Source organism: Giraffa tippelskirchi, chromosome 11 (assembly GCF_054371585.1).
Source record: "Giraffa tippelskirchi isolate mGirTip1 chromosome 11, T2T-mGirTip1v1.2.pri, whole genome shotgun sequence".
In the NCBI taxonomy this organism is placed as follows: domain Eukaryota; kingdom Metazoa; phylum Chordata; class Mammalia; order Artiodactyla; family Giraffidae; genus Giraffa; species Giraffa tippelskirchi.
The window spans coordinates 31,142,580-31,168,287 of NC_137285.1; the positions used below are offsets into that span (position 1 = coordinate 31,142,580).

At 41.2% G+C, this 25,708-nt stretch overlaps 1 protein-coding gene across 6 annotated transcripts in view; it reads left to right on the top strand.

The window, feature by feature from the left end:
- Positions 1-5,144: 5,144 nt before the first annotated feature.
- Positions 5,145-25,708, top strand: part of RAPGEF2 (Rap guanine nucleotide exchange factor 2) — a 262,263-nt gene continuing 241,699 nt past the window's right edge. For all 6 annotated transcript variants that reach the window (XM_081543686.1, XM_081543684.1, XM_081543687.1 and 3 more), the window contains exon 1: positions 5,145-5,279. In XM_081543686.1, the coding sequence (XP_081399812.1) occupies positions 5,211-5,279 (69 nt within the window). In that variant the 5' untranslated portion in view covers positions 5,145-5,210. The remainder of the gene's footprint in view (positions 5,280-25,708) is intronic.

Below are 25,708 nucleotides of genomic sequence, written 5' to 3' on the forward strand. Positions count from 1 at the left end.
GCATCCTGGTCATTCTCCTAGGTAAGGGGAAGAAATTAGACAAATGTCTAACACATGGAGCCAGCCCCCAAGAGGTCAGGGAACAGACCGTGTTTGTCTTGCCCACCACTGGTACTCTAAGCACAGACATCAGTGGGTCCTGGCACATCACACACAATGAATACTTATTGACTGATTGAATAGTAAATGTTTAATGTGTTATTTTGGAACAAAATGACTCTCTATAGATAGATTGATATAGATGTATCAATTCTATTCTTGTGTCATACCTGGACCAATATGAATTTTAGAAAGTTACTTTACTCACTTTAAACTCCTAACTTACATATTGTATTTAGAGATGCATTAGAATTTACTGTTGTAATCATTGAGGCTTTTTGAAGTTATAGGCAGAATGGTATTAAGGCCAGAACTCGAAATGTATTTCTAGAGTTAAAACTCAGTGTTCTATTTATCCCTTAATGACTTCCTAGATAATATGACAGAACATGCCTTAAACATGCCTTTAACATGCCTTTATGAGGCAGCCTCATAGATGGCTTACTTGGATTAAGGTGACTGACAGTTTGGTTTAGGCTAATTGGCAAACTGGCAAGTTTGTGTCTGATTTTGTCACTTATGGTATGCACTGCATACTGTTGGAGCTCAAATGTTAATAAAAAAGCAGTTAATGCTAAGTATTAGGTGTCCTAGATGCTGAAGGGCGATAAGCATTATTGACACACTTAGATAAGTAGATTCTAAATAGTGGGGAATTAACTTTAATTGAAATTAAATGATAGCTTAGAGGATGACAGTGAGTTAGTAATTTTGTTGGTGGATAAGACACACTATTAGGCCTCACTTGAGGTCATTGGGGGTGATTCTGTATTACAATAGAGCACTTAGAAAAAAACAACAAAACAAAACTGGGTTTGCAACTGTAACTCACAACTTTCTGGGTGTGCAATCTGGGTGAGTGGGTTCCTGCCCATTGCCTGGGCTTTGGGGCTCTGTTCCGACTTCACCCTTCCCGTGGGACAAGTAATTCCATGCTCTCGGAATACCCTGGGCCCTGGAACTTACTGTCCTGCCACTTTCAGGCCTGATCATCCAATTCTGGACCACAGCTGGAGAAATAACCAAGGGGAAGCTTTTGTGAGGTGTATGATGTTGTTTGGATGTACAGGCTGGTATGTTTTTGAGTGCATGAGTCTCTGAGTAGAAGGTAATGGAGCCAAGGCGGGAAGAAAATGAGGTATGAGTTTCAAGCCAGAAGCCAGTAGTCTGTGGCACACTGTGTTCCATTTAATTTATAGCTTTAAGAATTTATGATGAGGTCTATATTAGCTTGCCCCTGACCCCTCCAAACTTCAAGGCAGGCCTGGAACTAGGGCAAGTCACTTAGCCTATTTTAGTCTTAGTTTCCTCATCTGTAAACAGGATGATAGTAACTGTTCCACTAACCTCAAAGAGTTGAGAGGATAAGAATGATCTTAAAAATATTATTAACTACTGTGCTGAGCACACAGCATGGTTCAAGCACTCTGCAAGGCACTTTGAATGGATTCTATTGGATCCTTGCAAATCTTCAGGGCATGCAATTTTTATCCCTTTTTTAAACAGCAGCAAACAGGCTCAGAGAGGTCACTTTTCTCTTAACCTCTCCTCCTCCATCAGGGGCACAAGTGAGATAATGTATGTAACAGTCTCCTATACATACAAGGTGATACTATAGTTATTCATTAATTTACCTCATGTTGGGGGATGCAGCAGTGAACAAAAGGAACAAATATCATTGATCTTCAGAAGCTTACCTCATTATAGAGGGAAACAAACAAGAAATAAATCAAGTAAGTAAAATATGTAGTATGTTAGATGGTGGTAAGGAAAGCAAGGGAGAGAAGGAGGGGCATGTGGAGATAGAGGGAAAGTCACATTCAAATAAAGATATGAAGGAGGAGCAAAGGGAACATCATTTCAGACTTTGTTTTGTTTTTTGGTGGCCTAGGGAAGCTGGTCACCAATTCAGGTGGCAGAGGAACTGCAAAGGGAAAGCCATGAGACTGAGTTCCAGAAGCGGCATGGAGGCCAATGTAGCTGGAAAAAGAGTAGGGGGTTGAGTAGTAGGGGATGAGTCAGAGAGACAAGTGGGGAAGGACCAGTCTGTAGGTCATTTAGGCCATCATAAATAAGGACATTGACTTTTACTGTAAATGTGATGGATAACTAATGAACTTTTCTTTCTTTTTTAGCAGAAGAGTAGGGCTTCCCTGGTGGGTCAGATCATAAGGAATGTGCCTGCAATGTAGGAGTTCTGGGTTCAATCCCTGGGTCGAGAAGATCCCCTGGAGAAGGGAATGGCTACCCACTCCAGTATTCTTGCCTGGAGAATTCCAGGGGCAGAGGAGCCTGGCAGAAGAGTAAGTTGAACTGGAATGAACAGATTCGCTCTACATGTTGGAGACAAGGGGCAAAAAGAGGGAGGCCAGGTAGGTGGTTATTGCAAAGTTTAGGCCAAAGATGATGCTGGCGTGGACCAAGGTTATGGCAGTCAAGACAGTGGGTAGAGGTTAGATTCCAGATACAGTACTTTGAAGGTTGAGCTGACAGGTTTATTGAAATTTGTAGGGTGTAAGAGAAAGAGTCAAGAAAGATGCCAAAGTTTTTCACCTGGGCACTGGGTGACTGGTGTAGATGACTGTTGGCTGGAATGGGGAAGGCTATGGGTGGGGCATGTTTGGGGCCAAAGATCTGGAGCCTGGTTTGCACATGTTAATTCTGAGACATCTACTGGGCACCAGATGGAGATGTCAGGTATGTTTTCTCACTTCATTGGACTTGATTTTCCTTCTTTTCTCTCTTCACAGAGTGGTAATGGCACTTTTTCAAGGTGGTGGTCTATGTCATAAAGAATCTGATGCTGGCCCTCAAGTGAGGAGTTTGAGAGAAATATGGGGAAGCAGTTGGGGCAAAGGTAATATCTAGAGATACAAAGGTCTAGAGATACAATTTGTAACTCAGATTCAGTTTCAGAAGGTTGGGCCAGGACGGTTTCTTCTCTTGGAAGCCACACAATCTGTTTAATGCCACGCAGATGACTTCAGGAACCTAAAATGTTTGTTCATAACCTATTCTAACTGTTTAAAATAAACTAGATGTTGAAACAGGATGTTTGAAAATTTGAGGAAAGTCCAGCGTAGTAGGTCGTGCAAATTACAATCCTCCTCTGAACATGGCCTCCATACAGACAGCAAAACATGAGCTTATTGAGGGTGAGGGAATGGGAGGCAAGTAAAAATAAAACCCTAGGACCAGAACTCCAGAGCTGTGGCCTCTGGTTGGCTGACCTTACACTTCTCGACCTGGCCTGGCCCGTGGCGGGGTATGCGGCAGGGCCGGGGGAGGGGGGCGGCACGCAACAGGCACGGTGACATCTTAAAGGGCTCTGTCCTAGTGTTTCTGAGCCAAGTAAGTCCGACTTGGGTCCGGAGTCTGGAGGTTTACTCTGCCTCATGCCAAGCACACCTGCAAGGGTTTCTGCTTATGTCACAGGATATGCTGTCTGAGTCTCGCGCAAAAGGCTGATCACCTTTAAATCTGGAGTGTTTGCCTGTCTAGGGGCGGTGTCCAGTATTGAACCCGCACGTTTCCATCTCCTTAGTTTCGCGATCACTTAAGTGTCAGGCGCCTGCTGAGCACGGAGGCAGGAGGGAACGCTTTCCCTGAAGCAAGTCACAAATAAAGCTAATAAAACCCCTAGAGGACTGATTGCCTCTGCAGCGACTCGGAGCCTAACCCCTGGGTTCAAAACGACTGCCCAGGGCGGCCCAAGCTGCGACCGGACTTCTGTTCCAGGTCAACTTTCAGCCTCGGGGGCTGAGACCTGGCGGCAGGGGGAGTATGGAGAGGCGAGGGGACGCTGCAGATTCCCGGGGATCCTGAGTGGGATGTGGGTAGGGGGCGCGGCGTAAGCCGGGGAAGGGGTGGGGAGCGGGAGAGGGGAGTCTGTGCCTTCCGCCCCGGCGCTGAGACTCGTCACCTCCTCGAGGCCAGGTGGAGCTGGGCCCCCGCCAGCCCCGCCAGGGCGCTGCCATCCCGGGCCGCCAGGACGCCCGGCTCACCTGGGCCGCCGAAGGTGCCGCTCACCAGCGAGGGCGCGGCCAGCGGGCCTACGGGCTGGGGGCCCGGGGGCGGGCCCGCGCGCAGGACGCCCGGCCCCCGCCGACGCGGCGCGAGCCCACTGGCCGCAAACCCGTCACTCACTCTTCACCATGGTTGCAGCACAAAGCGACCGGCCCCGGAGGCCGCTTCCTCCCTAAGGAACCGCGGGGCGGCGCGGAGGCGCAGGAGGAGGAAGAGGCGGGCAAGAGGAGGGGAGTCGCCGCTTCCCAAACACTCTCCGGGGGGCTGTGCGCGACGCCCGCCGCCGGGAGTCCAGACCCGGCTGCCCGCGGCCCCTTCCCTCCGCGCCCTCAGACCGAGAACAAAGTTGCCGAGAGTCAGGCGGCCAAGGGCGCAGCCGGGGGCGCTCTGGCTGCTCCGCGCGCGCCGATGGGGGGAGGCGGCGGCGGCGGAGCGCACGGCGGCGGCCGGGGCGGCGGCGGCGGTGGCGGGGCGGCCCGAGGGGATGCAGCAGCAATCGGGGGGATCGGCGGAGCGCAGTAGACAGAGCTCCGGCGCGGCGGAGACGGAGACCGAAGCGATTCAGCTCCAGAGCGCCCAGACCTGAGCCAGTCCTCAGACGGCGGCCGCGGTGCCGGAGTGCTTTCCGGAGACCCCGAGAGGAGGGGGCGGCCCTGCGCCCGGAGGAGCAGGAGGCCCGCGCGCCCTAGCCTCCCCCCTCACCGCGGCTCGAACTCCCTAAAAATAACTCAGGCCCAAGAGGGCCGGGAGGAGCCGCCGCCGTCCCCGAGAGGAGCCGGGGAGGCGTGTCGAGCCAGGGCCCGGAGGGAGCCTTCCCGACCGCGCGGCGCGGAGGAAGCGGAGGAGGCGGAGGAAGCAGGAGCTCCCGGCTGCCGGGCGCCTCGGGGACCCTCGGGCCTCACGCCCCCCGCCCCGCCGCGCGCCCCGGGCCCCGCCGCCCGGCCGCCGCCGCGGTTTGGCTGGTTGGCCCGAGGCGGGCGGGCGGAGCGCACAGGGCGGAGGCGGCGGCGGCGGCGGCGGCGGCGCTGGGCCGGGAGGAGGCGGCCGAGGGCGCGGAGCGGCCCCGGCCCGGGCCGCGGGGGGAGATGGCGTCCTACGTGGATAACAGCTTCCGCCAGGCGGTGATGAAGAACCCGGCCGAAAGGACCCCCCAGGTGAGACCCGCGTCGGCTGCGCCCTCCCAGCTCCCACCCCTCCCGACGCCGTTTGCCCCGCGCACCCGTGCCTCCCATCAGGTCCCCAACTTCCATTGGCTTCCCATCTGCAAGCCTTCACCGGGTCGTCCTGGCATTATTTTTCCCTCTCTTGGGTCGTCTTCTTTTCGCTGTCCTCTCAGTACTGTCCTGCCCCCGCGATTGTCCAGCGGGGCAGAGAGGTCTTTCCCGAGCGTCCCGGCTTCCCAGCCGCGCGCTGGGCCTGCGAGTCAGCGGGGGTGACCTGCCCTCGGCCGTCCCTCTTGCCCCACCGGCCGCCTGGCTCCCTTCCTCCCCGAGCCTGTGGCCCCTTCTGCCTTCAGAGTTCTCGGGTGTTCGCAGAGGTGTCGAGGAAACTTACAGGGCTCTGCGAAAGACAAATCCGCGGTGGCCTTCTAAAGCGAAACATTGAGATGTTTGTATATTTACTGTTTTGCTTTTTTGGGGGCAAAAAGGATGCCGCTTTCCAAGGAAGGGAGGAAGAAAGTTGGTTAGCTAGGTTACTGCTTTTAGTTTCAACTACAGACGGAACTGCAGAGCAGGCATGTTCAAATACTAACCGCCCCCCTCCCCCGCCCCCGGGAAGGGCACCCTGAGGATTCTCCTGGTGTTGCACAACCTTGTCAAAATTAGGTAAGTTTGTTAACCTTTATACATTTAGTTTACCTTCAGGCTTATTTTTCTCTGGTTTCAAGTGGAGGAATTGCTGATGGTGTTGGATCTGGTCGTCTCTAGTTGGACTAGAAAGGGAAATTTATAAAAATGTGGTGGTTTGATTTTTTTTTTGCTTGTAGTTGCTGACTGGATAATGACGCATGCGTTGGGATGGTGACTCCAGGGGATCCTGCTGCCAACCTTCTTAAGACAAATAAGCCCTCCTGATCCTTGGGACCATCAGACATTTAGGATCTAGTGCTTGAAAGAGTGGCTTCGCTTGTTAGGTGTTGGATGCCATCTGTTCACATCCAAATGCTCTCCTTCTCTACCGTTGACGGTTGTTATTTAACGCTGGGAGAAGAGGCTAAAATAGACTCTTCCACCAGCTGCCTTTGGGCAAGGCCCAGGAATGGCACCTGGTACCGTTTTTCATTTTTTTCTGATGCAGCCGTCACATCTGGGGAGTGTAGCTAGAGTGTGCATATTTACCAAACATGTGGAAGATGGGTGATAAATTTTACAAGGAAAACTCAGTTCACACTGTCACCGGAAAGTTCCCGTTCTAAAGGATTACTTTATCAAAAACAAGGACTGTCCTGCTCAGGTCTTGTTGCGCTGCCTCTCCTGTGCCTTTTCCATCTACTGTTTGCTTTGCGGTTGGCAATCACTCAGTCCTCTGCATCTGAAACTGCAGGTTCTCAGCCACAGTGTGATGGAAAAGCTAATTTCAGTGAAGTGTTTCAATACCTTTCAGTGTTTGAGGTGCCAAGTGAAATCACACATGCTGAGAATATTAGAACTCAGTAAGGTGGGTCAGAAAATGATGTCAGAGGCCTTGGGTGGAAATTAGAGAGGGGGAAGTGGTGTGTTTGGTTGGTTGATTAGAATAGCAATGACTCAATACCTACTATCAGGTGGGGGGGAGGTAGTCAGTCACCAAACAAGACTGAAAGAGGCAGAAGGTCCACTGTGACAGCGCGTGGATTGTGCCAAAGAAATGAACTGTTAAACTTTCCTGTTTCCGTGCCAGCTGTGGAGAACAGAGTGAAAACTGACCAATGTAGAACTTGGCCTGAGTCAGAAGTGGGCCAGTTGCTACCGACACCAACAATGTGCATACTTCGATGACAGCTTGAAAGCAGCATATTTATCTCCCCCCCCACCCAGAACAAGTCACCCTAGAGAAACTTACCAAACATTTTGAACTTTCATAAGTGTCAACCCTATTAACTTTAATGCTCAATGCAAACTTCCATGTTTATCATTTTAAGGAGAAAGTAGTTGGTAAGGTGAATGCTTCCCGTCTTTATCTGGCTCATTAAAAAGAATTACTCTTCTTCTAAAAGTTTGAAATTTACTCAGAAGTTAAAAAAAAAAAACACGTTGGTATCAGGTGCCTTTTCTGTTGAGTGCTTTGTGAATGCAAGGACTGGAAGTTTTCCTGCACTCTCCTTTCTCATGATTACTTGAGGGTTAGAATTTTGTAATTTAAAAGCAAAGTTATTAAACCGATGAACAGACACACGTGAATCAGGAAAGTCTTGCTGTTGTGTTTCCTTCTGTTTCTCAGGATAGATTTATGAGGAGCTTGTATGATTCTTACGACAAGCAAAAGAAAGGCGCTTTAAGAAAAAAGATAGAGGAAAACAACATATATATATATATATATATATATTTTGTTAAATTCATTTCCTTTTTTTTTTTTAAATCCCACCCACCCAGTCTCCTAAACCCTGAGAAGACATACTTTTGTACCAGGTCAGTCAGTTGCCTAGAAGTAGTCATGCTGTCACTTGTATAACCTAAAAAGTAACTAAGAAGGTAAAGAGGTTTTGGGGGCAGGGAGAACTTCAGTGCAGACACAGGGACTTTGAAAATTATTGTAAAATTAGGAAGCTTTTCATAGCCACCTGGGAAATGGAATCCGTTTTTCCTATTTAGGCTCTTCACTAGAGGGGGGATGGTGAGGAGAAGCAAGCAAAATTGTCACCCGAATTTTTAGCCAGATGTTGCACATTCAGATTTAAGGGGCTGTCACTATTTCACCTGATATTCTGGGAGGAGGAAAAAGCCATCTTTAATCCAGGATGTGTCCAGTATTGTGTGTCTGGGAAATGGCTAAGTTGTAGTCAATGGGGCACTGTGTTCGCACTAATAACAAACCTCCTTGAAAATAAGGAACACTACACATTCTATTGATATTTGTCAGTGCACCTCTTGTTGAAAAACAGAATTCTTAAGTAATTGCTTTATTAAACTATTTGGGTTTATGTCTTTAATCACTTAAGTGGGAAACTTGGTCACCTAAGCAATTTAGTGAAGTAAAAGATGTAAATAAATTACAAACAGCTTTGCCCCCAAGGCTTTAAACAATAAAATGAGTTTTCCAAACCATTTTATTAACTTATTGAGTTCAGATCCCTTTAAGATTGCTTAGGTAAGGTGTTTAAATGCCTGTTTTTCGTCTTTCAGGTGAAACATCTATTGCAGAGTTGTTTTTTCTGCTTTAAAGATTTAATATGTGTTTTTAGCTAGTTGTAACAGTTACTTTTTAAAATGGTTTGTATTTTAGAAAGTATTTTAAAACACAGCTCCTGCCTTGCCTCTTCCTAGTTAATAATATTACTTTGTTCTTCACTGATTTTTTGGGGTGTGTGTGGCTATTACACCTTTTGATTTAGTTGCTAATTCATGAATTTGTCATCAGAGAGCTTGTAACAGTGCAAGACAATTCTTTGCAAAAGTCACTTGGTAGAATACCTCTTGAGTCTTAATGAGAGGGTTGAAAAAGTGCCTTTAGCACAGGGAACTTTATATTGTGAGAATCTGCACAAAAGAGTTTCTCTGGTGGATGTTTAACTTTCAAATCTAGTGGAAGAATTGTCTATTGACACATGAAAATTGACACATAAAAATTTCCATTTCTTTTTATCATTGTTTATCAGCAGTCTTATGTTTTCATCTGACAACTTATACTTTGATTATATTTTGGCTCGTTTGGGGGCTGTAGTAATAAATAATTTGTCTCAAGTAGTTTTTGTTCATAAAACACAACTAAATGATCTGGGTGCAATTTTGAAAAGCATGTCTCACAAAGTAAAGCCTGTTTGGCTACAAGCATTAAGCTTTCATAGCAATGATATTTGAATTTGGAGGTTAAAAAAATACACCTTTATTACTGAAAAGCCAATTTCAGACTGTATTAGCATGTGGCTCTGAACAAGTGAGGACTTAAGTTTGTGGTAAAAATTATTAACATTCTTTTGCATTATTGGTGGAAACTTAGTTGTCTTCAAATAACCTTTTAAACATTTAGTAATTAACAGTTCCATAATTAGCTTTGCATATCTTGGCTGAGGTTCAAAATGAATCTAACTGCAGTGCTGTGTGGAGGCTGGTTTAATATAGTCCTTCCCAGACCCTGGGATTTTCACAGACACTCAAACTCCTACCCTCCCCCCCCAATTAAAAAAAAACAACGAAGGACTTTCTGGTCGCCAACTTGGTGCAGTTTTCTTTCTCTCAAGAAAAGATGTAACATAAAAAAACAAACCCAGCTATAACCTCTTAACACTATAATTTTACATTATGAAAACTCATGTTTTTTGTTTTTTTTTAATAACTGAAGTATAGTTGACTTACAGTGGTCATTTCTGCTGTACAACAAAGTGATTCAGTTCAGTATACATATAACTTTCTTTTCTGGCAGCACTGGGTCTTTGTTGCGTAGGCTTTCTCTAGTTGTGGTGCTTGGGCTTCTCATTGTGGTGGCTTCTTCTCTTGCAGAGCACCGGCTCCAGGTGCGTGGTCTTCAGCAGTTGCAGCACTCAGGTTTTGTAGTTGTGGTGCACAGGTTTAGTTGCTCCTTGGCATGTGGGATCTCCCCGGACCAGGGATGGAACCCATGTCCTTGGCAGGAAGATTCCTAACCACTGGACCACCAGGGAAGTCCCTGTAAGATCTTCTTTTCCATTATGGTTTATCACAGGATATTGAATATAGTTCCCTATGCTCTAGAGGACCTTGTTTATCCATCCTATATATAATGGTTTGCATCTGCTAACCCCAAATGCCCAATCCATTCCCCCAATCCCCTCCTGTTTGAAACCGTAAGTCTGTTTTTTTTTTTTTCCCTTAATTTTCTGTTGGCCTGAGAAAACTTCATCTGGGTAGATTTAGGGGGGCAGTTAAATAAACACAGTAAGATCTGCCTTTGATGTTTGAAATTCAAGTCATATAAAGTCATATTACATAAAGTAATAGCAGCATTTGCTTCTGACATAAATGAATTATTTGAAATAAAGATACAGTAACCTTTTCAAAACACAGAAAGACTGCCTTCTTGACTCTTTTGAAAAAATTGGTTGTTTTTTTTTTTTTTAGCTTTGCTACTTTGTAAGTTTTATAGGTAATGAAAAGGAATTATAATTCTCTCAAAGAACTTTGGTCTAGACTTGTGTAAAGAGGTATGGAAGTGTGGACCCCGGTGATAGTTCCATGATATTGGTATTATACGAGCTGTTCCCTCTCCTCACCCTGTTTTTGGTAACAGTTTTCTAGAGGTTTAGAATTTCTCAAATATTTAATAAGAGCTAGATAAACTGCAATCAGAACTTACATTTTGATCCTGTTAACTGCTGGAAGTTCAGTTGACCAACCAACACTTTCTGACCCTTGGCAGCTTTTTGTTCTCCAGCTTGTGGTGTGTGTTCACATAAAAGCTAATCAGAAAAGAAGAGACCCTGAAGAAGAATTAACTGTTGGTGGTTTATTCTGGGGAGGGCTGATAGTAACTTTCTTAGAAGCCAGCTAGCAATCAGTGGAACTGAAAAGATGCATGATGGTGATTCTGATCTCTCCTGAGTATTTATGCTAGAGTTGAAACTCATTCTTTTTAAAAAATAATTTTTGTTTTTAGTTTGAGATAATTGTAGACTCACATGAAGTTGTATGGAATAATGCAGAGATCCTCTGTACCTTTTACCCAGTTTTCCCCATTACAAATATCTTACAAAACTGTAGTGGAATATCACAACAAGGATACTGACATCGATAAAGCCTAGGTGCAGAGGGATTCCATCACCACAAGAATTCCTCTCGTTGCCTTTTTATAGGCACAATCCTGCCTCTGGAAAGGACTAATCTCTTCTCCATTGCTATAATTTTGTCATTTCAAGACTGTCATGTAAATGAAATCATACATGGATTGACTTTTTGGATTGGCTTTTTTTCAGTTAGCATAATTAAGGCTTGTTACCTTTTGGCCAAAATGAGTTTAGTTACTATCATCTCTGAGTGGTTTGGGCTGTGTTCTTGAGATACCAAAAATATTTGGGGATGGGGGCAGCACAAGGTAAGGTGGATTTAAAACAGTAACAATGAGAAATTGTTAATAATCATATGTATAAAATAAAGACCAAAGATCATTAGATCTTGGATGAGCAAAAGTTGTGAGAGTACAACACATTTGGGATATTTCAATATATATAGTTTTTTTTTTTCCTTAAAAACATTTTTTTTCTGTGTATATAATGTAGGTGTAAAGGTAGTCTTACCATCTAGGATACATCATGAAAAGAAATTACCTGGTCTTCCTCAACCAAAGTGGTGTTTTACAATTCAGAAGGAAGTCTGATGGATGTATTTATACAAAGGAGTTCCAGGGGGACAATTTGAACAACAAAATATGGAATTATACCTCTAGGGGAAAAATGGATGAGCTCATGCCAGCATAAGTAAATTATTAAATAAATAAATAGGGGAGAAACAGCTCTTTGTTACAGTAGGATTCCCCCCTCCCCCAAATGTAGAAGGTATGATGGAAGTGCAAAATCACTAGTAGACAAACCTTACGGTAATAATGGTTGCAAGCAAGAATCAGTAGATGCCAGAACTAGTGGGTGAGAGTATGATGATAGATATATATACATCGGATATCAGAATATTTGCTTAGTCTCAAAGTGTCTTCCCCACAAGATCAATTAATTAATTACAAAGGGGAAATCAGTACTTTTAAAGTGAAGAAAATTAGCAGATACCAAATTGATTAGGTGATCAAAGTTATATCACAAGATGTGTCCACATGATGCACCAAGAAGGGCACATCTGAAGTGGTGTTCTTACTAAAAAGCCCTTCAATTTGAGTGTCAGAAAACACTAGGCAAATTCAAATTTTAGGATGCTCTACAAGACAGACTGGAGGAGGAAATGGCAACCCACTCTAGCATTCTTGCCTGGAAAATCCGATGGACAGGGGAGCCTGGCAGGCTATACAGTACATGGGGTCGAAAAGAGTCAGACATGACGTAGCAACTACACACACAAGATGGCCAGTACCCAGAAGTGTGTTCAGGTTAGAAAGGATGAAGTGCTGAAGAAGAGCCACAGATTGAAGGAGACCAAGGAAGCATGATAACCAAATGAGCTGTGGGATTCTGGGTGAGGTCTTGGACCAGAAAGTAAACAGTGGGACAACCAGTAACATTTGAATCGATAGTTTTTCTGTGGCAGGCTGGATGAAGAGTGTGTAGGATCTCTGAACTACCTTTTATAAAATACTTCTTTTAGTGTAAAGCTATGTCAAAATGAAAAGTGAAAGAAAACCAACAACCAGCTTTTGGGGTTGTTGTGGCTCTGACAAGAGGCCACCAAATTAAGATATTTAAAAAAATAATCTTTTTTCTTGAGTTAATCTTAACGAAGAGCTTAGTACCTTTTAGCTAAATATTTTGCGTACATTAGGCCATTAGTGACGTGGCTGAATCAATATATATTGGAGGAAATTAAACACACACACACACATCCAAGCTTGCAATAAATGGACAAGAAGAGCTAAAATCTATTCACCTTTTCCCCTAAATTTTGTAGATATTCCCATAAAAATGCAATGTATTTTACCAGTTGTGAAGGTTTCATGATCCCAAATGTAAGTCAATTAGAATATTTGGTATAAGAAAAAAATGTGCAGGAGCTAAAATATTCCGTGCACATGAAGCAAGTAGAAACAGCACTGTGTAGTAGTTTAAGGAAGTCAGCGAAGTGAAATCAAGCTTGTAGCATCCCCCTCTCTTTCCTTTCCTGTGAACTTAAAAAGTCTTTCAGTTGTTATTGTTGGTAGGAGTGAGGAGGTGGAAGGGAGGGGAAGGGTGGCAGTGGGTGTTGAAGAGGCAGGTCAGAGGCCCTATTACAGCTGGAGGTGATGAGACCTCTGAGCTGCGTGTGCAGCATTTCATTAAAATCAGTTCAAGACAGAAGTATCTCTACAAATCTTTTTTCCATATATATATGTTTTATGTATATATATAAATGGAAAATTGAAATGCAAAGGCATTTGCATTTCTGTTACAACCTCCCCTCCTCTGCCAGCCACCTACCTTTTTTTTGTGTGTGTGGTAAATATTGGGGAATACATGCTGTTTTTGTATACTATGTACTTTTTTTTTTTTCCTGTAACTAACTGAAACTAGTGCTGGAAGATTAGATTAAAAAATATAGGTGCTAACATTTGAGATAACTACAAATAAACTATAAGCTGGGAGGTATTTACTATTTTCAATTGTAAGATCAAGCCATTTGTTTTCTATATTTCAATAGGATTTTTTTCTGTTTGATGTTTTCAGTAACCACATTTGAGGGCACAATTGAAAAAGAAGAGCTGGCCAGCCTTTGAAGTAACTAAAATCTTACATTAATAAAGTAAAAAAAGTGAAAATATATAGATGTTAACTAGCCCTATTTAGCATTTGTCCAGTTGTTCTGTATATAAGTGAAGTATTTGAAGTCTTCAAGGCAGTAAAGTTTCTGATTTCTTCTGTAAGTGACATTGTGCAGTCTTGCAAACTCCACACTCAAATTAGAAAATTTTTGGTCAAATTGTTAGAAATGTTTGGCTAAGTTAAATTAGTTACTGTATTAAGAAACTGCTTGATCAGATTTATACATTTCCAAACAACTAGAGCTGAGTTTTAAAAACTTACGAGTTAAAAAAAAGATGGAAATGCCAAGAATAGAGGTGAAGAAGAATGTGCATTTCAGTGTTTTCTAGTCTTCATTGTGTCGGGTTCCCTTACTTTTGTGGGACTGGAATAAACTGAGGGATGGGCTTTAGGGGCTGGCGTTATCAAGCACTGCACTGCTCCTTCAATTGGGAAACCACAGACTTCTTTCAGAGGCAGACAGTGGATGCTGAGACCCACAAGTTCTTTAATCCCAGATGTGAATCTCCAAACCTAAAGTCGTCTGAGACTTAAGTTGGAATGGGTGAGAATTCCTATCTTGATTCCATTTTCTCTGGTATGGTTTAAATCTACATCATATGGAGGAAGCTCTGTGGGGGTCAGCATGGTAAAATCATTTCACTTTAAAAGTCCTTGTTCCCACTTGACATTTGGTGGGATGGCGCTTTCCTTTGTAGTTGCACATTTGTATCTTTAAGTGCATTCACAGGAGAGTTATTTTGAGTTTATTGAGCATATTCCCTTCATCTAACCTGGTGACTATGACCCTGAACTTTGGTGTCCAGACCACAGACTGCTTTGTGGTCCTGGGGAGGTAACTTAACTTCATGGAGTCTCAGGCTGTTGGATTTCAAAGACTTTTTAAAAATCATAAAACTCTGGGCTTCTGATATTGATTTGTCACCTATTTATTTTGACAAGTAAGCTTGTTAAAGTGAATTTAAACTTGCTCTCCACTATTCTCATTTCATAAAAGAAAGGACATTCTAATATCATAAAGACAGAAAGGGTATAATCTCAAAATAAATTTAGCTCTGTTTCACCATAGTCTGTTTTTGTCAAGGACTGTTAAAATTTTGCCACCGATGAGTATGGGGCTTCCCAGGTGGTATTAGTGGTAAGTAGCCTGCCAAAGCAGGAGACACAAGAGATGTGGGTTTGATCCTTGGGTTGGGAAGATCCCCTGGAATAGAAAACAGCAACCCATTCCAGTACTCTTGCCTGGAAAATTCCACGGGCGGAAGGAGCCTGCTGGTCTACAGTCCATGGGTTCGCAAAGAGTCGGACACGACTGAGCTATTCATATTACCAGCCTTACATGATTGCATAGATTAAATATGCTCACATATTTTTAGTTTTTTTTAATAGTCTCTGACTTGAGTGCTTAATATTTGTTATATTTTTAAACTTTTTATTTTATATTGGAGTATAGCCTATTAACAATGTTGTGATACTTTCAGGTGGACAGTGAAGAGACTCATTCATACACATGTATCCATTCTCCCTCAAACTCCCCTCCCATATTATTATTTTTCAGTTTTTGGTGTTTCTTTTTCCTTCAGATAATTTTTCATCATTCATGTATCTTACAGTTAATTCACTGAAGTGATTATAACATACATCTAATTGGTAGAATTGATTCATGGCTTAGATTGTGTTGGCATTCCATTAGTCTGAGGTTATCAGAAACCACACACATGGAGGCTTAGCGATGGGCTTATCTTTCTCACAAAATAAGAAATCTGAAGTTAGGCAGTTCAGGCCTGATGGAGAAGCTCAAAGATTTCATTAAGGAAACTAGCTCATGCTACTTAGCAAGTGATTTTAGGTTTCAAAGTCCCAAGATGATGGCTGCACCCCGAACAGGAGAGACGGGAGGAGGTTTTACCTTTTTTGATGGTAAGAGTTTGTTATTTTGAAGGGAAGTCCTCTCCAGGTGCTTGTCACTGACCAGAGCTGGGTCACATGGCTACTCCTAGTTGCAAAGGAGGCTGGAAATGTGAGTATTTTGCACTTAAGCCTGTATATTGCAGAAAGGCAAGAAAGAAGGAGGTTAAGATGAATGAGCGCTATGAGCCGATAGTATTTGTCCAACTTACTTTGTGTAGGAAACTGATGATTGTAGTAAGTTTACAGAGTGATTCTCAGGAGACCTCTTTGAAAGTCTTACTTTAAGAGGTCTTACAGTAACATACAGAGCTACATTACTGTAATTGCAGTTTTGGAGTCATATAGATATATTTAACTTTTTAGTTCAGTTATTAGATATATAACTATTAATTTTCTGAAGCACAGTCTCTTATTTGAAAATACAGGTAAAAATACCAGTGTGTGAACATTATATATAAATATAAATAAAATACTAAATGTGACTTTTAAATATATTTTTAAGTGGGAACTATTGATTTATATATTGATTTAAAATAAAACATAGGTTTATATTTTCTACATTCTTTTTGCCTCACTTGCACTGTTTTAAAATTTTATTTCATTCCTTGTGTATTCCAGTTTTGTGTTCTGATATTTCTGTGTGTAGCAGTGCTTTGTCATTTTTCTGGGACTTTTAAGTTTTCAATTTGTTATTCCTCATACAAGCTGAATCATCATCATTTTATAAATATGCAAGCATATGTAAAATACTTGTAAAAGATAGCTTAAATAGTTTTCTGTAATTTGTTGAATTCATACTTGTATCGTAAACTTATGTCTTTTAGAAAAGTGACTTCATGTTGAATGTTATTTGAGACTAGTGAAAGTGTGTGAAAGTGTTAGTCGCCCACTTGTGTCTGACTCTTTGTGTCCCCATGGACTGTAATAAGCAAGGCTCCTCTGTCCATGGAATTCTCCAGGCCAGAGTACTGGAGTGGATCGCCATCCTCTTCTCCGGGGGATCTTCCTGACCCGGGGATTGAACCCAAGTCTCCCGTGTTGCAGGCACATTCTTTACAGTCTGAGAAGACTGACTTTGATATTAAAACTTTAAGTATGCACTATGTCTTGCTTTAGAGTAGATGTTTTAGCTATGGGCTTTTAATGACAGCATGCAAGATTTATGTAGATGAACTGCTCTTATGTGTGGTGGGGTCAGTTAAACCATTTCCTATCAGAAGCTGACGGCTAGAAATGTTATTTGAAAGAGTCTGGGGTATTTGTTATTTTAAAACATTCTGTGTTTTTTGGTAAGTTATTTGTTTTTGGGAGGGGGCTAGGGTCTAAAATATGCCTGAATCTGCAGTATAAGACTTTGATTTCATTTAAAATGCATTAATGTGTGAGGTGTCTGTCAGCCTCACTGGAGAGATTGCTTGGCTGGAATTTGCTATGCGTCTTTAAAACTCAGGTCTTGGCACACCCCATAGCACAGAACTGGAGCTAATAAATGCTGTTTAATGACTTGATTTTTTTTTTTTTCCTGAGAATTTGAGATACAGCGGAAAATGTAATTATATACTTCTACATTAATAGTGAGTTGGATAAAAGCTGAATAGAAGCAGTAGTTTATGGTTCAGTTTCTGTAACACAGAAGCCCTCCTTTATAGAAACATGTAACTTTGTGGAACAAAGTTTTTATTCTTGCGTATCAGGCAGTTGCCTCCCCATAAGTTTAATCACTTTGGTGTTGATATATTGAACTGTCATTTACACTATATTTGATTGTTATGTAACAGAGTGTGTAAATTCTTCCTCTGAGAAGAATTGGCCTGGAGAATTCCTTTGTTCTACTTTGCAGTACCTTTTGTTTTTTTTTAATTACTTTGAGATTTTTGACTATGGTCAGGGACAGTAGTGTAATGACAGAATTAAATTATAAAATTCAATTCAGTTCTAGTATTTAGAACCAATTTGCTGATAAACTGTTACTAAGTAGAGATCTTAGCTTTGATCCATTTTAATAGATATGACTATTTGTATAGATTAACTCCTTGGGCTTCCCAGGTGTTGCAGAGGTAAAGAATCCACCTGCCAATGCAGGAGGTGCAGGTTCGATTCCTGGGTCTGAAAGATTCCATGGAGTAGAAGAAATAACAACCCACTCCAGTATTCTTGCCTGGAAAATCCCATGGCCAGAAGATCCTGGCAGGCTACACTTGTGTGAGGTTGCAAAGAGCGACAGAGGACATACGTATTAACTTCTTAAGGGGCGGTTTCAGAAATAGATTAAATACCCTCTGCCTAGATCTTTTGGAAACAGCAATGGCAACCTACTTCAGTGCTCTTGCCTGGAAAATCCCATGGACGGAGGAGCCTGGTAGGCTGCAGTCCATGGGGTCGTGAAGAGTTGGACACGACTGAGCGACTTCACTTTCACTTTTCACTTTCATGCATTGGAGAAGGAAATGGCAACCCACTCCAGTGTTCTTGCCTGGAGAATCCCAGGGACGACGGGGGAGCCTGGTGGGCTGCTGTCTGTTGGGTCGCACAGAGTCGAACATGACTGAAGCGACTTAGCAGCAGCAGCAGCAGCTTAGATCTTTACTTACTGATTATATATAAAACTTCAGAAAAAAGTAAACTGTACTAAGACTTACTCTGGGTAAAATACACATTTATAGTAAAAGACATCTTAATTAAATACATGTATAGAGTAGAATTTAACTTCATTGATTTCTACTTTTTACCTGTACACTGTAATTTTTAATTTTGTCATGTAATGATCTTTTTTTTTGGTCACACTGCCTGACTGGTGAGATCTTAGTTCCCCGACTGGGGATCAGACCTGGGTCCTTGGCAGTGAAAGCACACAGTCCTAACACCTTGACCACCAGGGAATTCCCATAATGCTCTTCTTAATGGGAAGGAATAGTGTGATTCTGGAGCATGCGAAAGGCATGTAATCCATAGACTGCTTTCCTTACCTGATGCCTGAAGGTACCTTGAGGAAAACAGACTTGTCAATATTGGTTCTTGACGCTGAGTGGAACCTTAGAATCGGCTATCATCATACCACAGACTTGGAGGCTTCCAGGGGCCTATGGAGAGTCCTGGAAATTTGGCCTAGTCTCCACCTTTAATTTCTATTAGAAAAAGGAGACTTACCACTAAAAAAAATGCTGCAAATCCCTGATCTAGTTTGGGACTCCTTAGAAAATAAACACCAAGAGTAGTTGGTGAATTTCCCCATGCCACAGGGACAGAGCCAGCACACTGTTGAAAATTTAATCTCCTAGATCAGGACTGAGTAAACTGTAGTCCTCGGGCCAAATTCAGTCCATAGCCTGGTTTTGTGTATAAAGTTTTATTGGGACCCGGCCAGGCTCATTCTTCATGTGTTGTCTGTGGCTGCTTTCATGCTTCAGAGGCTGAGTATGGCCTGCAGAGGCTAAAATAGTTACTGTCTGGCTCTACAGAAATTTGTCCTTTGCCTTACAGACGCTCATTTCTGAGAACTTCCAACTGATTTCAGGGCTCAAGGATTTAATGTCTTTTATAACTGCAGGTCTGTAATCAAAGAGGTATGTTTATACAAGGGGCTTTCCAAGTGGCCCAGTGGTAAAGAATCCACCTGCCAATGCAGGAGACATGGGTTCGATCCCTGAGTTGGGAAGATCCCCTGGAGGACGACATGGCAACCCACTTCAGTATTCTTACCTGGGAAACCCACAAACAGAGGAGCCTGGTGGGCTACAGTCCATGAGGTCACAAAGAGTCTGATGGTGATTGAGCACGCACACATCTTTATACAAAGGGGAACAAAGTAGAGGCCTCTCAACCCAGCCTAGATGCACAAAACAAAGCTATTATATCAATTTCAATTATTTTTTCTTTTGAGATGTAGCTGAAAGAGTACTGGGGCTTTTAGTCATTCTAATAAAGTATCTCCTGGTGTTCTTTACAAATATAATCTGAAAGGAGAAAAGAAATTTTATTATATAGTAGCATTATTAACATAACTGTTCATAAAATATCTTAAAGGCACTGGGTAAAATAGGTGTTATTTATTATTGTTCACCTGCTAATGTTTACCCAATAGGTTTTTTTTTTTTCCTGAGTCGTACAGTTTTTCTCCCAGGAAGGACATATTTTTGTATAGGTTAATTCATCAGTTTTCCAGCCTGACTTTATTGAAACTGTGTCTGTTGTCTTTTTCTTGGTTTTCAAGACATCTAGAGTTAGGTGAGAAGTTTCAAGAGAAATCCTCCTTCTGAATTAGGCTTTCATTAATGAAATAAAACTGAATTATATAAGCCCATCAGATGTACCAGCCCCTGTTCTTGGCACCTGCTAGGTGCTCTGCTTAATAACTTTGTGTTGTACTCAAAGATGCTTTTATTTCCATTGTGTTTGCAATCAAGAATGATTTTACTACTGCCTTTAGCTTTTGAAAAATGATTGTAGGCATATTATCGAAACCTTTAAATTGGATTCAGAGATAAAACTCTTTGCTTTTTATTATGTTGTTTACCTTTCTCTGTCTTGCACCCAAGCAGAAACTTGCTTGAGTTATCTTTCCTTTTCATAGTGCCTGCAGAATCGTCCTCAGTAGCTGTTACTTCTTGGCAATCACAAGAATAACTTAATTAGTTAACTTGTGTAGCTATGGTAATTAATTATATTGATGTGAGTAAAGAAAAGAGGCTATTTCAATGAGGCTTCTGGGGTTAGAAATGAATTTCCTTTCTTGAGAAGATATGCTTTCATCATGGTTTGGGAGAGAGACACTGAGGTCTCTAAAATTGCAACAGTCTTGCCAGTGTTCAGTGAAACTTTGTAGAAAATGTTAATGGAAATCTTATTACAATGTATACAGTTTCAGACCTCCTCTCTCCTAGTAGAAACATCCCTAGTATTTAAGCTGCTTCCTTACTTAATCCTTAGAGGATAATCAGTTTTCATACTGTCAGTTGCCACCTCTGTTGTCTACGAAAAGTCTTCCAGAAGACTACAGTTAATGTAGTCTTCTGGAAAGGATTAAAAGCTATTTAATTAAAAGCTTCAGGAATATTGTACAGAATTTTGAACATTTCTGCTTGTGATTTTTTTCTTTTAAGGAAAGTGAGTAGATGTTAAACATTTTGAGCCAGTTTCTAGGAAGACAGTATTTACCTTCAAATTGGTTGGAAGAAAATACAGGCTAGCACAGGGGAAAGAAGAAAGAAGCTAGCGTCTCCCGGAAATCTCTGAAAGTCTGGTGAAAAGAAAACCATACTTCTCATCAAACTGGATGAAATTTTTTAGAATTGAGAAAGATCTCACCCATAACTTTAAAGTCTAGCCTTTTGTATTTGCTGTTGTTCAGTCACTCAGTCGTGCCTGACTCTTTGCAACCCCATGTTGCAGAACATGCCAGGCTTCCCTGTCCTTCACTATCTCCTGGAGTTGGCATAAACTCTTGTTCATTGAGTGGGTGATGCCGTTCAACCATCTCATCCTCTGTCTTCCCCTTTTGTATATCTTACAGTTTTCTTTATATTTAAAATAGGTTAAATGACTTTTTCGGGGGGTAAAATACCATTTACTCTCTCTTGTCCAAGGTTTAGACAAGAAAAAAAAAAGTGGCCAATCTCTATCATCTCTTTCAGAAGGTTATAAGGATTTCTCAGAATTTTCTTAATAGGCAAATATTCCCCTTTGCTGATTGTGAAAACGAGCAAGTTAAATATGTTTATGGGAACCCATGCTGGTTCTCCCCCTTCTGCTTTTAGGCTAGGTCCTAATTTATACTTGCTTCATTTTTACTCTTCTCAGTTGATTATAAGATCAATAGTACAAGAAAAGAAACACTGCTGTGGACCTGTTTATATAGGGTGGTATTTCAGAGAGAAAAATCCTAAGGCCTCATTTCTTGACAAGTAGAAGCCATTCCTGTGGATGGTAATTTTCAAGAATGAAACTTGTAACCACAAAGAACAATACTCTTGCTTTATCTTCTGGGTAGATGGCTCCTTTGTTGATTTTGTAAAAAGCTAACCATGGAGTTTGGGAAAGAAAACATCCCTTTATTTTCCTTCCCGATTCTTCCTTGCATTCTCACTGCTGTCATCCTCAGGTCTTTGTCCGCGTGCCACAAGCAGGGGGACCCTTTTTACCCAGGGTCCCTTCATTCCTTGCTGTTCTTCCCTCAGACCTGTCCTGGGCATTTTAAAAGGACTAACTTATGAACATTTTTCTGGTCATTTGAGCTAGAGGTTGAATTTTTCTTTGTGGAAATTTTTATTGTTTTTAGCTTGCACCTCTCTGTAAGACATTTATCATTTGGTAATATTCTGAGTAATATTCTATAGTGTGTATAGTGTGTGTACACACGCACACTTCTTTATCTGTTCATCCCTTGGTAGACACTTAAGTTGTTTACACATCTTGGCTATTGTATTGTAAATAATGCTAACTGAACATAGTTATGCAGACATCTTTTCAAATTACTGTTTTCATATTCTCTGGATAAATACCCAGCAGTGGAATAGCTGGAACATATGGTAGTTCTGTTCTTAATTTTTCCATTAATCTCTGTAATGGTTCTCCACAGTGGCTGCAGCAGTCTACATTCCCATCAGCGGTGCACAAGGGCTCCCTTTTCTCCACACACTTGGTATTAATAAGACCTGTTATTTGTTGTCTTCTTGATAATAGCCATTTTGACCTGTGGGGGGTGATATCTCATCGTGGTTTTGATTTGCATTTCTCTAATAATTGGTCATGTTGAGCATCTTTTTATTTGCCTGTTGGCCATCTCTTCGTCTTTTTTGGGAAAAAGGTTCAGTTCTCTGCTTATTTTTTAATTGGACCTTGTTTTTTGAAATGTTGAGTTGTACGAGTTCTTTGTATATTTTGAGTTGTATATTTTGGATTTTATCAAAATATCTGGATTTTACCTAAATATTTGGATCTGACCCCTGTCAGATTTATGATTTGTAAATATCTTTCCCCATTCAGTAGGTTTCCTTTTCACTTTGTTGATGATTTCCTTCACGGTAGAAGTTTTTAGTTTGATGTAGTCCCATTTTATGGAGAAGGCAATGGCACCCCACTCCAGTACTCTTGCCTGGAAAATACCATGGATGGAGGAGCCTGGTAGGCTGCAGTCCATGGGGTCGCTAAGAGTCAGACACAACTGAGCGACTTCACTTTCACTTTTCACTCTCATGCATTGGAGAAGGAGATGGCAATCCACTCCAGTGTTCTTGCCTGGAGAATCCCAGGGGCGGGGGAGCCTGATAGGCTGCCTTCTCTGGGGTCGCACAGAGTCGAACATGACTGAAGCGACTTAGCAGCAGCAGCAGCAGCAGTCTCATTTTAATTTTCAAACCGTGTGGCATGTGGAACTTCCCTGAGCAGGGGGACCAGGGATCGAACCTGGACCCTCTGCAGTGGAAACATGGCATCTTAATCTCTGGACCACCAGGGAAATCTAAGTCCCATTTTTAATTTTTTTCTTTTGTCTCCCTTGCCTTTGGAGTCAAATCCAAATACATAACTAAGACCAATGTCAGGAAGGTTGTCACCTATGTTTCCTTCTAGGAATTTATGTCTTTAGGTCTTACATCCCAGTCTCTAATCTATTTTTAGTTAATTTTTGTGTGGTGAAATATAACTGGTCTCATTTCATCCTTTTGCATGTAGTTGTCCAGCTTTCCAAACGCCAGTTTTGAGGAGACTATCTTTTCTTTGTTGTGTGTTCTTGGTTCCTTTGTTGTAAGTTAATTGTCCATGTATATATGGTTTTATTTTTGTGCTCTTATTCTGTTCCATTGATCTGTGTGTCTGTTTTTATACCAGGGCCATATTATTTTGATAACTGTAGCTTTGTAATATAGTTTGAAATCAGAGAATGTGATACCTCCACATTTGTTATTCTTTCTGAATATAGCTTTGGCTAGTTGGGCTCTATTGTGGTTCCATGTAAATATTTGTTCTAGTTCTATGAAAGATATCATTGGAATTTTGATAGGGATTGCATTGAGTTTGTGGATTGCTTTGGGTAGTATGGTCATTTTAACAATATTAATTCTTTCAATCCAAGAGTGTGGAATATGTTTTCATTTTATTTGTGTGTTCAATTTCTTTCATCTTACAGTTTTTAGTGTACCTTATCTCTTATTTTAAACTGCAAAAAATTCCTTGAAAGTGAAGCTATCTTACAGACATTTGTGTTTCCATGGTGTTTTATAATACCTTAGCGTTTCATAAATACTTAAATGTATGAAGTGTGCATCAGACATTTCCATGTAATTCAATAAGCAGCACTGACAGGGCATAACCCAATTTGGTATAATTTCAAAATTTAACTCCTGGGAGATTAGATTATTTTTTACTATTTGAGTATAACATAATTTAGGCTTGTTATTATTTTAAGACAGCCACAATTAAGTCTTAGAATTGCTTGGATAGGTGATATGATTCAAATTTTACTTAGCCACCACGACTTTGGTCAGTCACATAAGCAAGTCAAAAATAAAAACCTGAAACTCTAGGCATGATCTTATGAATTCCTAAGCCCTGGACTTCAGTTTGTTGCCTAGGATTTTACTCAAGGGGTGTGTACGTTTGCTTTTACTGGATTTTGAACTTTTTGTTTTATACATCTACTTTGTAAGCTTTTGTAAGATCGACAGTATTTTAAATTATATAACTAATCTCTTGTAAGATCCAAGAGAAACAGAACTTGTAATGCCTTAACTTCTTTTGCATTGATGTTGCTCTAATGATGTCACTCATTTTGGGGTCTGTAATCTAATGAGGAAAAGTAGGTGAGAGAGAGGGGCTGGTGTGGTACTCCCTATTCTCTGAGTGACTTTGGCAGCTTTCCTTGGACCTCAGCTTTCTGGTCTATAAAACAGTACACTGTTTTCCAGGGTATCTGTTAAGGGTTAAATGAACATAACATATGCAAAAGTACTTCTCAAAGGGAAAAGTCTACAGTAATGTAAGACATTATAATCACTGACACAATGAAAGTATTAGTGCCAGTAGAAATTGTGAGTAATTTTAAAAGATAAGAGATTATTTGGCAATACAAATAATACTATTTGGCTATTTATAGAAGTATGCCTCTTTTCAGTGTGAGTAAGGCAGTAAGACCATGTTTTCAAATTATTTCTTTATTTGGTTGTCCAGATTAGTACTTATCTGGATCATTTTAGAAGTGTAGGCTTCATGTTGAGCCTTCTAAAGAGCTTTCTTTGTTAAAGCATTTTCAGACTTCAAAAGAACCATTGTGTAAGAACTCATCTACACCAATATATCTTGAGTAGTTTTGATTATATTATGTTGAGTAGAAAAGCTGAACTGAAAATTTTTTCACTTTCAAAAGTACTCAAGTGGCAAAGTCTTTCCATATGTATATATATTCTCTTCTAAGAATGTTTATCGGAATACATGTTTTTGAAATAAAAGCTTTGTAATTGTGTGCTGTGAATAGATATGATTTTCTGTTCTTTTCTGATTATTGAAATCTGTCATCGTTCTGTACTTATATTTGAATGCTCTGTGAACTTAGAGATACAGCCAAAAACTTTCAGAAGAGTGTTAATAAGTATAAGAATGTGGAATAGAAATTTCATGACTATTTTTGAAGAATTTGAAAAGAAATTAGAATTACTTTCGTAATATAAATGTTCACTATTGAAAGGTACAACAGTAAATGAATCTTTATATTATGCTTCTAATTATCTTTTATTGAGTTACTTTCGTAATGCTGTCCCTTTGAAAGTTCAAGTCTCCATTAGTATAATAATACATAATACGTAGAGTTGTGTTGTTTGCTCTTCATTTATACTTCGGGAGAACGCAACTTAGAACAACTGAGGGATGATACGGAAAAGCAATAGACATTTATTAAGTCTTCATTATGTGTCAGAAAGTCAGCTAGATTTTTTTTCCCCTCATTTTTTAGTTTTTACATCAACCCACTTAAGCAGGAGATGCTGTTCTTAACTTACCAGTGAAGAAGCAACTGAGATAGAGAGGTTAACTCATTTGCTTAAGGACACATAACTGTCTGATCTCAAAGTCCACACTTTCCCACTCGACCAGACTCCTGAAGTAAAATTGAGTGTCAAT